Source organism: Pimephales promelas, chromosome 25 (genome assembly GCF_988280905.1).
Source record: "Pimephales promelas chromosome 25, fPimPro1.hap1.1, whole genome shotgun sequence".
In the NCBI taxonomy this organism is placed as follows: domain Eukaryota; kingdom Metazoa; phylum Chordata; class Actinopteri; order Cypriniformes; family Leuciscidae; genus Pimephales; species Pimephales promelas.
The window spans coordinates 19,065,675-19,079,110 of NC_142793.1; the positions used below are offsets into that span (position 1 = coordinate 19,065,675).

The following is a 13,436-nucleotide window of genomic DNA, read 5'->3' on the forward strand; positions in this document are numbered from 1 at the left end:
ACAAAAGAGGAGGCAAATGGTGGAGAAGAAGGACATTGAGGGAGGATGCCCAGGATTGTGGCTGAGCGATTGCAAGACCGGATTTTACGGAACATTAGGTTTAGTATATCCGTAATCTAAATTGTATTAGAATTGTAGTCTGTAATTTTGCGCATTTGCAAGTCTCGTTGACGTGATGTGTGGAAATGCCGACGCTTCTGGTTGGTTTGTCAAGGCTGAGAAGCCTCTTCACCTAAATAGCACAACATTACTGAATCGACAGCGATGGACATCGAATATGCGTTTAGGGTATAAATCATTAGCTGAGTATACCATAATATTGTTGGTATAGCTGTTAACATTAAATGTTTAATAACCTTGGAGTGTGAGCCTACATTAAAACCCCACCTTTCCTTCGATTCACTCATTCAGTGTGTAAATGGGAGATGGATTATTACATCGCTAGCCAGTGAATTATTTGAATTAATTGTCCATAGCACGATTCAGATTTCTATTGAGATTAGTATAACAATAACGACATAGTAATGTTAACGTAGAAGTGGTGTGGGGGAAAGCTTATGTTGTTTGTTGAAACCACTGTAAAAAAATGGAGCTTTATTTCCTGTCTGGAATTGATTTTTTTGTACATTTTATAGGGCATTTTTAAACATGCTAGAATATACTGAGATATAAGTATCAATATGAACAATTATAGGTATATAATAGGCCTACATAATAAAGCAAATCAGTAGCTATCAATAATGCAGAAGATATGACACAATAAACACAAACACTATTAGATTATAGCTCTCAGTGATTTTAGTGTTTTTAATCAAAAAACACTGCAAAACTAGCTTCTGAGACAGAAAATACAGATAATTGCCAGCTACTGGTCACTTTGGGTTTGGGTTTTGTAGGCATTTTGTACCCATCAGGCCTAGAATGCAATTTATGGAAATACTCAAGTATCAATTTCAAACTCTAGATAAAATTGCAATTGAAAATATTGGAGGATTACCCCCACATTTGAAATGTCTGGGTCATTTTTGCCCCAAAGTGATCTGTTTTGTGGTACAGGTAACAATTATGTAATGTAATTTTGTGTCTTTTGAGGGGTTTGCCTTTTTATTTCATTTTACAGGCCACCATACTTGCTCCATTTGAAAGATACTGAAGACCAGCATTTCCTTGACAGATCACATTCCTCATTAATGAGATGAAGATGACCTGGCCTGCCTAGTAGCACATTACCTAAAAAAAACAAATTTTTTTGGTGGCTAAATTTACCAAAATGTACGGAAGTTCGCGCTCGGTGAGCAAAATGGACAGTAATCACGGCGGGGGTAGAAACAACCAGGGCAACTCGGGCCGCTCACCACGACTGCCTCGGTCACCTCGCATGGGCCACCGTCGCACCAACAGCATGGGGGGCAGCGGTGGAGGCCCGGGCGGCTCTGGAGGCAAGACGTTGTCCATGGAGAACATTCAATCTCTCAATGCCGCGTACGCCACGTCAGGGCCGATGTACATGAGCGACAACGAGGTCGCAATCGGCACCTCCCCTGACCTCCCTAAGAGCGGAGTGGCGACAGGACGCTTTGGAGGCAGCATTCCCTACGGGGTTCGGGGAACGGTCACAGGCAGCACACCTGACATGGCCATGGTGCCGGCAGTGTCGACCGACTCTATGGGCTTTGGAGGGGAGATCCATGCAGCTTCAACTGTTCCTCACTCCCTACGTCAGGCGAGGGACAACACCATCATGGAGCTCCAAGCCCAGCTCAAGGAGGTGCTGAGGGAGAACGAGCTCCTTCGGAAGGAGATCGAGGTGAAGGAGAGCAAGCTCAGCTCGTCCATGAGCTCCATCAAAAGCTTCTGGAGCCCGGAGCTGAAGAAGGAACGTGCGCTGCGCAAAGACGAGGCGTCGAAAATCGTAGTGTGGAAGGAGCAGTACCGCGCAGTGCAAGATGAGACACAGGTGGGTACATCTGGCAGGATATGCTTGTTTTTTTTTGAAGTACAAGTGATCATTTATTTGCTGATTGGAGAGTTGTTTTCTGGATTGAAGCATATGGTTAAAGGAATCTAGATTTAAATCAGTATCCTAGATCAGTACTAAAAGGCACTGTATATTAGGGGTGTAACAATATGTCGCACCACAATATATCGCAATACAAAAATACAATACGTATCGTGGATAGTTCCCCAAAATAAAAATTACTGTGTGAGAGAAAATTCTCACAAAAGTTTTAGTGTCAGTACTACATTACACTACTATATATACTGCTGATTATAATGTATAATAATTCAATGGGGGGATATTTGTGTGTCCTGATAATGCCAAATGACTTAAAAGTAACTTGACCAGTAAAAAGTGTCCAATATATAGTCAGAAAAAGTGCAAGAATATTCATCTAAAATAATTCTGTATTTTCAGCTTCAGAATCATGAATGTTGTTATTATTTGTCTTAGAGTATCGCAATAATATCGTATCAGTATCGTGATATGTATCGAATCGTGGCATGAGGGTATCGTTACACCCCTGTATATCTATAAAAGTGTAGTTCTATTTGAGAACAGATTTACATCGATAGATTTTGGATAAGTGCAACCCATTTCGCATACTTCTTCACTATTCTCTGCCATTTTATAAGTAGTTCAAGTACTGTGTTCATACACTCTAAACAATGCTGGGTTGTTTTAACCCAAATTTGGGTCAAATATGGTTAGGTTAAAAATGCAATTTAAATTAACCCAACTTCAACTTTTACTTTCAACTGTGAATTTCTTTATTTCATTTTTAACCCAACATTTGGGTTTGTCCATATTTGACCCAAATTTGGGTTGAAACAACCCAGCATTTTTTGAGTGAAAAATGCAGCGTGGCGTATTGTACTATGAGTACATGGGTGATGTACTTCATTAACCTAAAAAATAGCTGAAATGGAAAAAAAATAAAGATAAAGATGTATAGAAATATATAAAAAACTAAAAACTAATAAAAAGAACAAAATTCTAAATGAAAACAAAATATGAACGTAAAAGCTAAATTTAAAAAAATATATTTATAAATACTACATATATAAATAATACTAAAATAACTGTATAAACTAATTAACTAAAATAATTACAACCTTGGAACACAACTTATTCAACATCTCAGCACACGCATATACACTATCACTATACCCATACTATTTCTGTAGTATATAATATGCATACTGTGCATATAGTATGCATGTTTTAGTATGCACTGAATACCCTCTACATTTGCCAAAATATGCATTATACAGAGCACACTGTGCTAGTGTAATATCTGTAAATTCACAGGGAAAAAATACATGCAAAATTTGGAGATTTGAACACGACACATGACAACAGCGTAGCACGCATAAAATGGATGCTATCTTTAAAATAGCAAGCTTTATACTGTATATACTCCTCAATATTCAGTAATCAGTGCAATAGTTTTCCCTTCCAAACACTGCCCTGAAATGCATGTGTCAGGTAGAACTGACCAGCTTAAACTAGTTAAGACCAGCTATTTATAGACACATTTGTATCGCATCAAAGCATTTTCATAGATTTATACGAGTGACTGAGAATTGAGTGATTAAAGATCCAGCTCATCTTCAAACGAGAAGGGAAAGTCTACCTCCGCGGTGAGGTGACGCTAATGGCCAATCCTGAAATGGCCATCCTGGTCCTGCTGCGTGCGGCTCACTGCACAGCCTGATTCCTGCAAGCCACAATATGCTCGATGAGGAATACATCTGAGCTAATTAAGAATGAAAATTCAGTGGTACATTTTTTAAATGTACACTGAGATGGGTTTTGGTAGCAGTGACAGTGGCATAGTCATCCATCTATGTTGCGTTTGAAACACTCCCCTTATTTGAATGATTAGCTTCAAACCATGATTCACTGCAACATGGCTGTCATGACAGATTCCCAGACGATGGGGCGTACAGCACTAAGCTAATGACAGCTTGGTTATTCACTAGCATAATCAGCATTATCACGCTCCTCACACCATTCGCTTGAGATTGAAACTAACACACGAATCATTAGAGAGCTCTGAGTCTTCGTATGTGTTATTGGGTGATTCTTGGCTATTAGTTTTGTGCCTGTTGGTCTTAATGAGATCATACCATTAATTAGGGATTAAGAAAATGTATAAGTTTAGTTTAGTTGCCTTTTGGCTGCCATCAAGTTTTCAACATAGTAGTTGCATCTACATGGATGTAACCAATTTTTCATCTGGATGTTGTAACCAACCAGTTTTTACCAATTCAAGTTGTAGACAGTGGTAGTTACAAATGAGATGTTTACATCCCAACTGTTCTCAGTAATTACTCATGTTACTGCTTGTATGAAAGATGATACAATAGATTGAACTGTATTATTCACTGATGAATAAAGAGATGGTTTCTGTGGGATGCTTTTATAAATAATAGGATAATAGCTGATAAACTATGATGTGAAACCGATAACCTTGATTTCTTGGCTGTTAACTCTCCTTTACATCAGTTCTAGGGCGATTAATCGCATCCAAAATAAAAGTTTGTGTTTACATAATATATGTGGGTGCACTGTGTTTAATTATTTTGTATATATATATAAATACACACACGTACATGTATATTTAAGAAAAAAATATTATTTATATACAAAAATATGTAGTATATTTATATATAATATAAATGATATATAAATCTATATACAGTATATGCATGAAAATATTTCTTAAATATATACAAGCATGTGTGTGTATTTAAATATATGAAATAATTATACACAGTGCACCCACATATATTACGTAAACACAAACTTTTATTTTGGATGCGATTAATCACGATTAATCGTTTGACAGCCCTAATCAGTTCCCAAATTTTTAAACTATTTCTGTTTTGAAATATTTTTGAACGAATTGTGAGTAAATGATTCTCGTGTCCATCACAGCACCTGCAGACAACCGTTCAGGCGCTGCAGGCCGAGCTGCGTATCCAGCGCGACTTGAACCAGCTGCTCCAGCCCCCCGGGGAGCCGCTGGCCTGCGAGCCCAGCGAGGAGCAGGAGAGACAGGCTCGAGAGCTGTTCTTGCTCCGCCGTACCTTGGAGGAGATGGAGGTTCGCATGGAGACCCAGCGGCAGACGCTAGCTGCTCGTGATGACTCAGTCAAAAAGCTCCTGGAGATGTTGCACAGCAAGGGACCCTCGGCTAAAGCCAGTGAGGAGGACCATGAGCGCACACGACGCCTCGCAGATGCTGAGATGCACGCACACCACCTGGAGAACCTTCTAGAACAGCGTGATAAAGAGCTAGTGGCTTTGAGAGAGGTGTGTAGGAACTTGAGTCTGAAAATACAAATGACAAAATATGAAAATATTATTTAAAAAACTGCACTTTACATGAATAGAAAATGAATTTGGTATATATGTAATTGGAAAATAATGTAATTGTTTAAAAACATATTATTAGGGCCCAAGCCCTGAAAGGGCGAAGGCCCTATTGTTTTCCTAAGGATTATTTTTCTTTACTATTATTATTATAATTAGGGCCCAAGCCCTGAAAGGGCGAAGGCCCTATTGTTTTCCTTGGGATTATTTTTCTTTACTATTATTATTATAATTATTATTATTTTACTACCTTTTGGGCACTTTTGGGGCCCTTAACGTGCTCGAAAACTCTTGAAACTTTGCACACGGGTCAGAACCCGCGGCCATCAGAGCCGGGCTGAAGCTGGTACCCGGGCGTGGTAGGGTGGCTCGTCAGCGCCCCCTGGAACGGGGTCCGAACACTTGGTCCATAACTCAAACACGCTTGTATGTAATAATATGAAACTCGGTACACATGTTGATCTCATCGTTTCATCTATACCTCACACTCTTACTTTTTACCCCAGCCCAACAGGAAGTCGGCTATTGAGGTTTGTTTGTAAAACGCTCGCAATGGAATGTCATATACTCCTCCTAGAGCTTTGATCCAAATTCGACGAAACTCGGTCAGCGTGAAGTCAAGACATTGAGGATGAAAGTTTGCGAGGGGATTTTTTATATCTCGAACGGTTTGTCCGTGGCGAGGAAACGAAATCATGGCGAGAAACGTGAAACAGGAAGTGTGTTATAACTTCAGCATACATTAACTGATCTTGATGAAACTTCAGCAGTGTGTTCGCTGTAAGAGGACGATCACATGGATGTGACTATTGTGAGTCAAAGTTATAGCGCCACCAACTGGCAGCAGGAAGTGTGTCACTTTCAAAATGCTTTGATATCACCCTTTTATTTTTACCCGATTTGCTTCAAACTTCATATGTATATTGTAAACATACGGCAGATGTAGACCTGTGAATGGATTCTTGATATCTTTGAAACTGTTGCCGTGGCGACGCATCAAATTTTACCCTTCTTTTAGGATGCTTTTTGGATGCTTTTGAGACCCTTAGCATGCTTCAAAATGCATGAAACTCGACAGACACATCACATTTATTAGCCAGTAGACGTGCAAAGTTTCAGAAACGGGCGTGGTGAGGGCTCAGTAGCGCCACCTTTTGACAAAAGTGGGGTTGTTAGTTTTAACTAGAGTTACAAAAATTGGTATGTATATTGTACTCCTCGAGCCGGACAACTTTCTAATTGACACTTATTAGCTAGGACCCACAGAAAGTCAGATATTTTTGTTTGAATATGGCCACTCTGAGCCTACATGTCTCTGTGTCTCTGTGTCTTTGGCTGGCTGGCTGGCTGGCTGGCTGTATATGTGTGTGTGTGTGTGTGTGTGTGTGTGTGTGTGTGTGTGCAGGGGGAGGGGGCTTAACCATTTCACTGCTGTGTGTATGACCTGCATAAAGAAAATACATTTCTCAAGCCTGGTATTTTTTAAATAAATTTTTATTTTTATTTTTTATAAGTAAAGGCATATAACTAGTTTAATTGTAGTGAATTGACAATAGTTTTATATAATTAGTTTATTAATCAGATTAACTTGGTCAATAAACTTGGTCTGAAAATTTGGTCCATAAATCAAACACACTTGCATGTAATAATATGAAACTTGGTACACATATAGATCTCATCGTTTCATATATACTTCACACTCTTACTTTTTACCCCAGCCCAACAGGAAGTCGGCTATTTAGGGTTGTGTTTAAAACACATGCAATGGAATTTAAATTATTGCTCCTAGAGCACTGAACCAAATTCGACGAAACTCGATCAGCGTGAAGTCAAGACATTAAGGATGAAAAAGTGCCACGGGATTTTTGATATCTCGAACGGTTTGGCCGTGGCGAGGAAACGAAATTATGGCGAGAAACATGAAACAGGATGTGTGTTATAACTTCAGCATACATTAACTGATCTTGATGAAACTTCAGCAGTGTTTTCGCTGTAAGAGACCGATCACATGGATGTGACTATTGTGAGTCAAAGTTATAGCGCCACCAACTGGCAGCAGGAAGTGTGTCACTTTCAAAATGCTTTGAAATCACTCTCTTATTTTTAACCGATTTGCTTCAAACTTCATCTGTATAATGTAAATACACGGCAGATGTAGACCTGTGAATGAATTTTTGATATCTTTGATACTGTTGCCGTGGCAACGAAACAAACTTTAACATTCTTTTTTGATGCTTTTGGGACTCTTAGCATGCTTGAAATTGCTTGAAACTCAACAGATACATCACATTTATTAGCCAGTAGACATGTGCAACTATGGCAAAAGATTAAAGTAATGTCAAAAAAGTAAACACTAAAAGCCTCATATCTTCTAAAAATGTAATTATACATCATTTGTTTCTAAATTAAATTATACAAATATTATAACTTCCCCAATTTTTCCCTTTTTTCATTTAAGAATTATGTTTATGTTCAAAAACAGCCAGAATTGTTGTAAAATTCAGAAAAAAATAATAATCTGAGTCATACGTAGTGCTATACTGCCCTCTTGTGTTCAATATCAGGTAGGCCTATTGTGTATATTCCCACCGGTTAATCAACGTGTTACTCCGCTGGGACTTTGGAGCTTTTAAATCGCTTACTTAAAACCGAAAGTCAAAATACGGATGTATGCACAAGACATTAATGGTGTGGAGTAGAGCGAGCATTTTAAATAAATTCCTATTAAGTAGGATTGAACTAAACAGAAAGAATGTTCACTCTGTTCTGCTGGTTCCTCGCTGGTGGATCATATGATTACTTTGTCATAATCTATGACAAAAATGCTATTATAAACTATATTAATAATAGATAATACATATTGCTCTTATTTTTAAAAAATACATTCATGAAAAACAAGATAACAAAAATCATAAAAAGATATAGCCATGGCTGCTATAAATGTTTGAAATGCATAGGACAGATGTTTAATGACGCAGCAACATATAATTGAAAGGCAATTAATAATCTGTCATTACGTCACTGCATTATGATATTACGGCTCTAATACGGTGCAGCACAAAGCACTTATGTGCATCCCGAGCGGAGAATGATGTGCTTGAAGCCACATGAAGTTACAGCGCATTGAGTCCGTATTGAAAAGTTCAAAGCACAAAGGAAATACATATTTATGAACAGTGTATTATACATTATCTATCTATGCAATAGTTTATTGAGCCTTTTCTTTTAAAGGTTTTAAATTTCAGTTACTGTGTGCGTGAAAAACAATTATAGTGCTCTGACTCTAGTGTTGTGATCTAACCGACAGCGTCTGACACCCGGTAGAAAGTAACACGATTAAGTTACAGCAATAAAGTCCAGCAAGAAAAAGTTTCTTCATTCGAAAATATAGACCTTTAGACCTTTATCTTAAAGATCCAGTATAATAGGATTAACATTGAATCATCTTGAAGATCGTTTCATCGTTGACTGTAACCGAATGCGACGTGCTGTTTGAATGCTGAATGGAGAATGACTGACAGGCGCAGAGAGGGAAAAGTTTACGTGTTCTTGAATTTAATGACTTAAATATTAATTTCTATATCACATAATAGCTTCAGAACACTTATAATACAGTACACAAAAACTTTATGGTACTTTAGAAAGTTTTTGTGCCTTTTTTGCCTTACATAGAATAGTATATGCACAATATAGAATTTGAATCAGCCTCGTCAAAGATGGCAGTGTCAGAGCCGATACCAATCCTGAGTATCTAATCGGCGCACTTCTTTTCAACAGTCAAATTGAAATTGAAATTGCTTGAAACTCAACAGATACATCACATTTATTAGCCAGTAGACGTGCAAAGTTTCAGAAACGGGCATGGTGCAAGGACTAAATAGCGCCACCTTTTGACAAAAGTGGGGTTGTTAGTTTTATCTACAGTTACAAAAATCGGTATATACATTTTACTCCTCAAGCCGGACAACTTTCTATTACATAGTCATTAGCTCGGACCAAGAGGAAGTCCGATATTTTGGTTTGAATATGGTGAGCCTCTCTCTGAGCCTACGTCCCTGTATGGCAAGCCCTTTTAACATTTAAAAGCTAAGTTTGCCTATCCGGAATTAACATTGTAGATATCAACGTCTTTATGTCTAGTCGTAATTACATTTTGGATAGTTTGTATTATCATTTAAGATATCTGTAACATAATTTTGACTAGTCGAAATGACATAGTATGGCAAGCCGTTTTAACATTTAATCATGAAAGGGCCAAAGCCTTCGGCACCGCCACCCGGGTGCCTTTAGGTAACTGAAGGAACCGGGGTTGCGGTGCCACCGGCTTGGGCCCGCCATCGCTGCTCGCAGCTATATTTATTATTATTTTACTACCTTTTGGGCACTTTTGGGGCCCTTAACGTGCTCGAAAACTCTTGAAACTTTGCACACGGGTCAGAACCCGCGGCCATCAGAGCCGGGCTGAAGCTGGTACCCGGGCGTGGCAGGGCGGCTCGTCAGCGCCCCCTGGAACGGGGTCCGAACACTTGGTCCATAACTCAAACACGCTTGTATGTAATAATATGAAACTCGGTACACATGTTGATCTCATCGTTTCATCTATACCTCGCGCTCTTACTTTTTACCCCAGCCCAACAGGAAGTCGGCTATTGAGGTTTGTTTGTAAAACGATCGCAATGGAATGTCAAATACTCCTCCTAGAGCTTTGATCCAAATTCGACGAAACTCGGTCAGCATGAAGTCAAGACATTGAGGATGAAAGTTTGCGAGGGGATTTTTTATATCTCGAACGGTTTGTCCGTGGCGGGGAAACGAAATCATGGCGAGAAACGTGAAACAGGAAGTGTGTTATAACTTCAGCATACATTAACTGATCTTGATGAAACTTCAGCAGTGTGTTCGCTGTAAGAGGACGATCACATGGATGTGACTATTGTGAGTCAAAGTTATAGCGCCACCAACTGGCAGCAGGAAGTGTGTCACTTTCAAAATGCTTAGATATCACCCTTTTATTTTTACCCGATTTGCTTCAAACTTCATATGTATAATGGAAACATACGGCAGATGAAGACCTGTGAATGGATTCTTGATATCTTTGAAACTGTTGCCGTGGCGACGCATCAAACTTTACCCTTCTTTTAGGATGCTTTTAGGATGCTTTTGAGACCCTTAGCATGCTTCAAATTGCATGAAACTCGACAGACACATCACATTTATTAGCCAGTAGACATGTGCAAAGTTGCAGAAACGGGCGTGGTGAGGGCTCAGTAGCGCCACCTTTTGACAAAAGTGGGGTGGTTAGTTTTAACTAGAGTTACAAAAATTGGTATGTATATTGTACTCCTCGAGCCGGACAACTTTCTAATTGACACTTATTAGCTAGGACCCACGGAAAGTCAGATATTTTTGTTTGAATATGGCCACTCTGAGCCTACATGTGTCTTTGGCTGGCTGGCTGGCTGGCTGTCTGTGTGTGTGTGCAGGGGGAGGGGGCTTAACCATTTCACTGCTGTGTGTATGACCTGCATAAAGAAAATACATTTCTCAAGCCTGGTATTTTTTAAATAAGTTTTTATTTTTATTTTTTATAAGTAAAGGCATATAACTAGTTTAATTGTAGTGAATTGACAATAGTTTTATATAATTAGTTTATTAATCAGATTAACTTGGTCAATAAACTTGGTCTGAAAATTTGGTCCATAAATCAAACACACTTGCATGTAATAATATGAAACTTGGTACACATATAGATCTCATCGTTTCATATATAGCCTACTTCACACTCTTACTTTTTACCCCAGCCCAACAGGAAGTTGGCTATTTAGGGTTGTGTTTAAAACACATGCAATGGAATTTAAATTATTGCTCCTAGAGCACTGAACCAAATTCGACGAAACTCGATCAGCGTGAAGTCAAGACATTAAGGATGAAAAAGTGCCACGGGATTTTTGATATCTCGAACGGTTTGGCCGTGGCGAGGAAACGAAATTATGGCGAGAAACATGAAACAGGATGTCTGTTATAACTTCAGCATACATTAACTGATCTTGATGAAACTTCAGCAGTGTTTTCGCTGTAAGAGACCGATCACATGGATGTGACTATTGTGAGTCAAAGTTATAGCGCCACCAACTGGCAGCAGGAAGTGTGTCACTTTCAAAATGCTTTGAAATCACTCTCTTATTTTTAACCGATTTGCTTCAAACTTCATCTGTATAATGTAAATACACGGCAGATGTAGACCTGTGAATGAATTTTTGATATCTTTGATACTGTTGCCGTGGCAACGAAACAAACTTTAACATTCTTTTTTGATGCTTTTGGGACTCTTAGCATGCTTGAAATTGCTTGAAACTCAACAGATACATCACATTTATTAGCCAGTAGACATGTGCAACTATGGCAAAAGATTAAAGTAATGTCAAAAAAGTAAACACTAAAAGCCTCATATCTTCTAAAAATGTAATTATACATCATTTGTTTCTAAATTAAATTATACAAATATTATAACGTCCCCAATTTTTCCTTTTTTTCATTTAAGAATTATGTTTACGTTCAAAAACAGCCAGAATTGTTGTAAAATTCAGAAAAAAATAATAATCTGAGTCATACGTAGTGCTATACTGCCCTCTTGTGTTCAATATCAGGTAGGCCTATTGTGTATATTCCCACCGGTTAATCAACGTGTGACTCTGCTGGGACTTGGGAGCTTTTAAATCGCTTACTTAAAACCGAAAGTCAAAATACGGATGTCCGCACAAGACATTAATGGTGTGGAGTAGAGCGAGCATTTTAAATAAATTCCTATTAAGTAGGATTGAACTAAACAGAAAGAATGTTCACTCTGGTCTGCTGGTTCCTCGCTGGTGGATCATATGATTACTTTGTCATAATCTATGACAAAAATGCTATTATAAACTATATTAATAATAGATAATACACATTGCTCTTATTTTTAAAAAATACATTCATGAAAAACAAGATAACAAAAATCATAAAAAGATAAAGCCATGGCTGCTATAAATGTTTGAAATGCATAGGACAGATGTTTAATGACGCAGCAACATATAATTGAAAGGCAATTAATAATCTGTCATTACGTCACTGCATTATGATATTACGGCTCTAATACGGTGCAGCACAAAGCACTTATGTGCATCCCGAGCGGAGAATGTTGTGCTTGAAGCCACATGAAGTTACAGCGCATTGAGTCCGTATTGAAAAGTTCAAAGCACAAAGGAAATACATATTTATGAACAGTGTATTATACATTATCTATCTATGCAATAGTTTATTGAGCCTTTTCTTTTAAAGGTTTTAAATTTCAGTTACTGTGTGCGTGAAGAACAATTATAGTGCTCTGACTCTAGTGTTGTGATCTAACCGACAGCGTCTGACACCCGGTAGAAAGTAACACGATTAAGTTACAGCAATAAAGTCCAGCAAGAAAAAGTTTCTTCATTCGAAAATATAGACCTTTAGACCTTTATCTTAAAGACCCAGTATAATAGGATTAACATTGAATCATCTTGAAGATCGTTTCATCATTGACTGTAACCGAATGCGACGTGCTGTTTGAATGCTGAATGGAGAATGACTGACAGGCGCAGAGAGGGAAAAGTTTACGTGTTCTTGAATTTAATGACTTAAATATTAATTTCTATATCACATAATAGCTTCAGAACACTTATAATACAGTACACAAAAACTTTATGGTACTTTAGAAAGTTTTTGTGCCTTTGTGCCTTACATAGAATAGTATATGCACAATATGAATCAGCCTCGTCAAAGATGGCAGTGTCAGAGCCGATACCGATCCTGAGTATCTAATCGGCGCACTTCTTTTCAACAGTCAAATTGAAATTGAAATTGCTTGAAACTCAACAGATACATCACATTTATTAGCCAGTAGACGTGCAAAGTTTCAGAAACGGGCATGGTGCAAGGACTAAATAGCGCCACCTTTTGACAAAAGTGGGGTTGTTAGTTTTATCTACAGTTACAAAAATCGGTATATACATTGTACTCCTCAAGCCGGACAACTTTCTATTACATA

The 13,436-nt window shown here is 38.2% G+C and overlaps 2 protein-coding genes across 10 annotated transcripts in view; one reads left to right on the top strand and one right to left on the bottom strand.

Moving 5' to 3' along the window:
• The first annotated feature begins 1,270 nt into the window (after positions 1–1,270).
• The window catches only part of erc1a (ELKS/RAB6-interacting/CAST family member 1a), a 30,703-nt gene continuing 18,537 nt past the window's right edge, over positions 1,271–13,436 (top strand). For all 5 annotated transcript variants that reach the window (XM_039657823.2, XM_039657819.2, XM_039657821.2 and 2 more), the window contains exons 1-2: positions 1,271–1,957; positions 4,943–5,320. In XM_039657823.2, the coding sequence (XP_039513757.1) occupies positions 1,271–1,957; positions 4,943–5,320 (1,065 nt within the window). The remainder of the gene's footprint in view (positions 1,958–4,942; positions 5,321–13,436) is intronic.
• The window catches only part of tmem60 (transmembrane protein 60), a 41,541-nt gene continuing 30,090 nt past the window's right edge, over positions 1,986–13,436 (bottom strand). For all 5 annotated transcript variants that reach the window (XR_016150724.1, XR_016150723.1, XR_016150722.1 and 2 more), the window contains 2 exons: positions 5,095–5,338; positions 1,986–3,719 (listed from right to left, as the gene is read on the bottom strand). The gene's annotated coding sequence lies outside the window, so the exon portion shown is untranslated. The remainder of the gene's footprint in view (positions 3,720–5,094; positions 5,339–13,436) is intronic.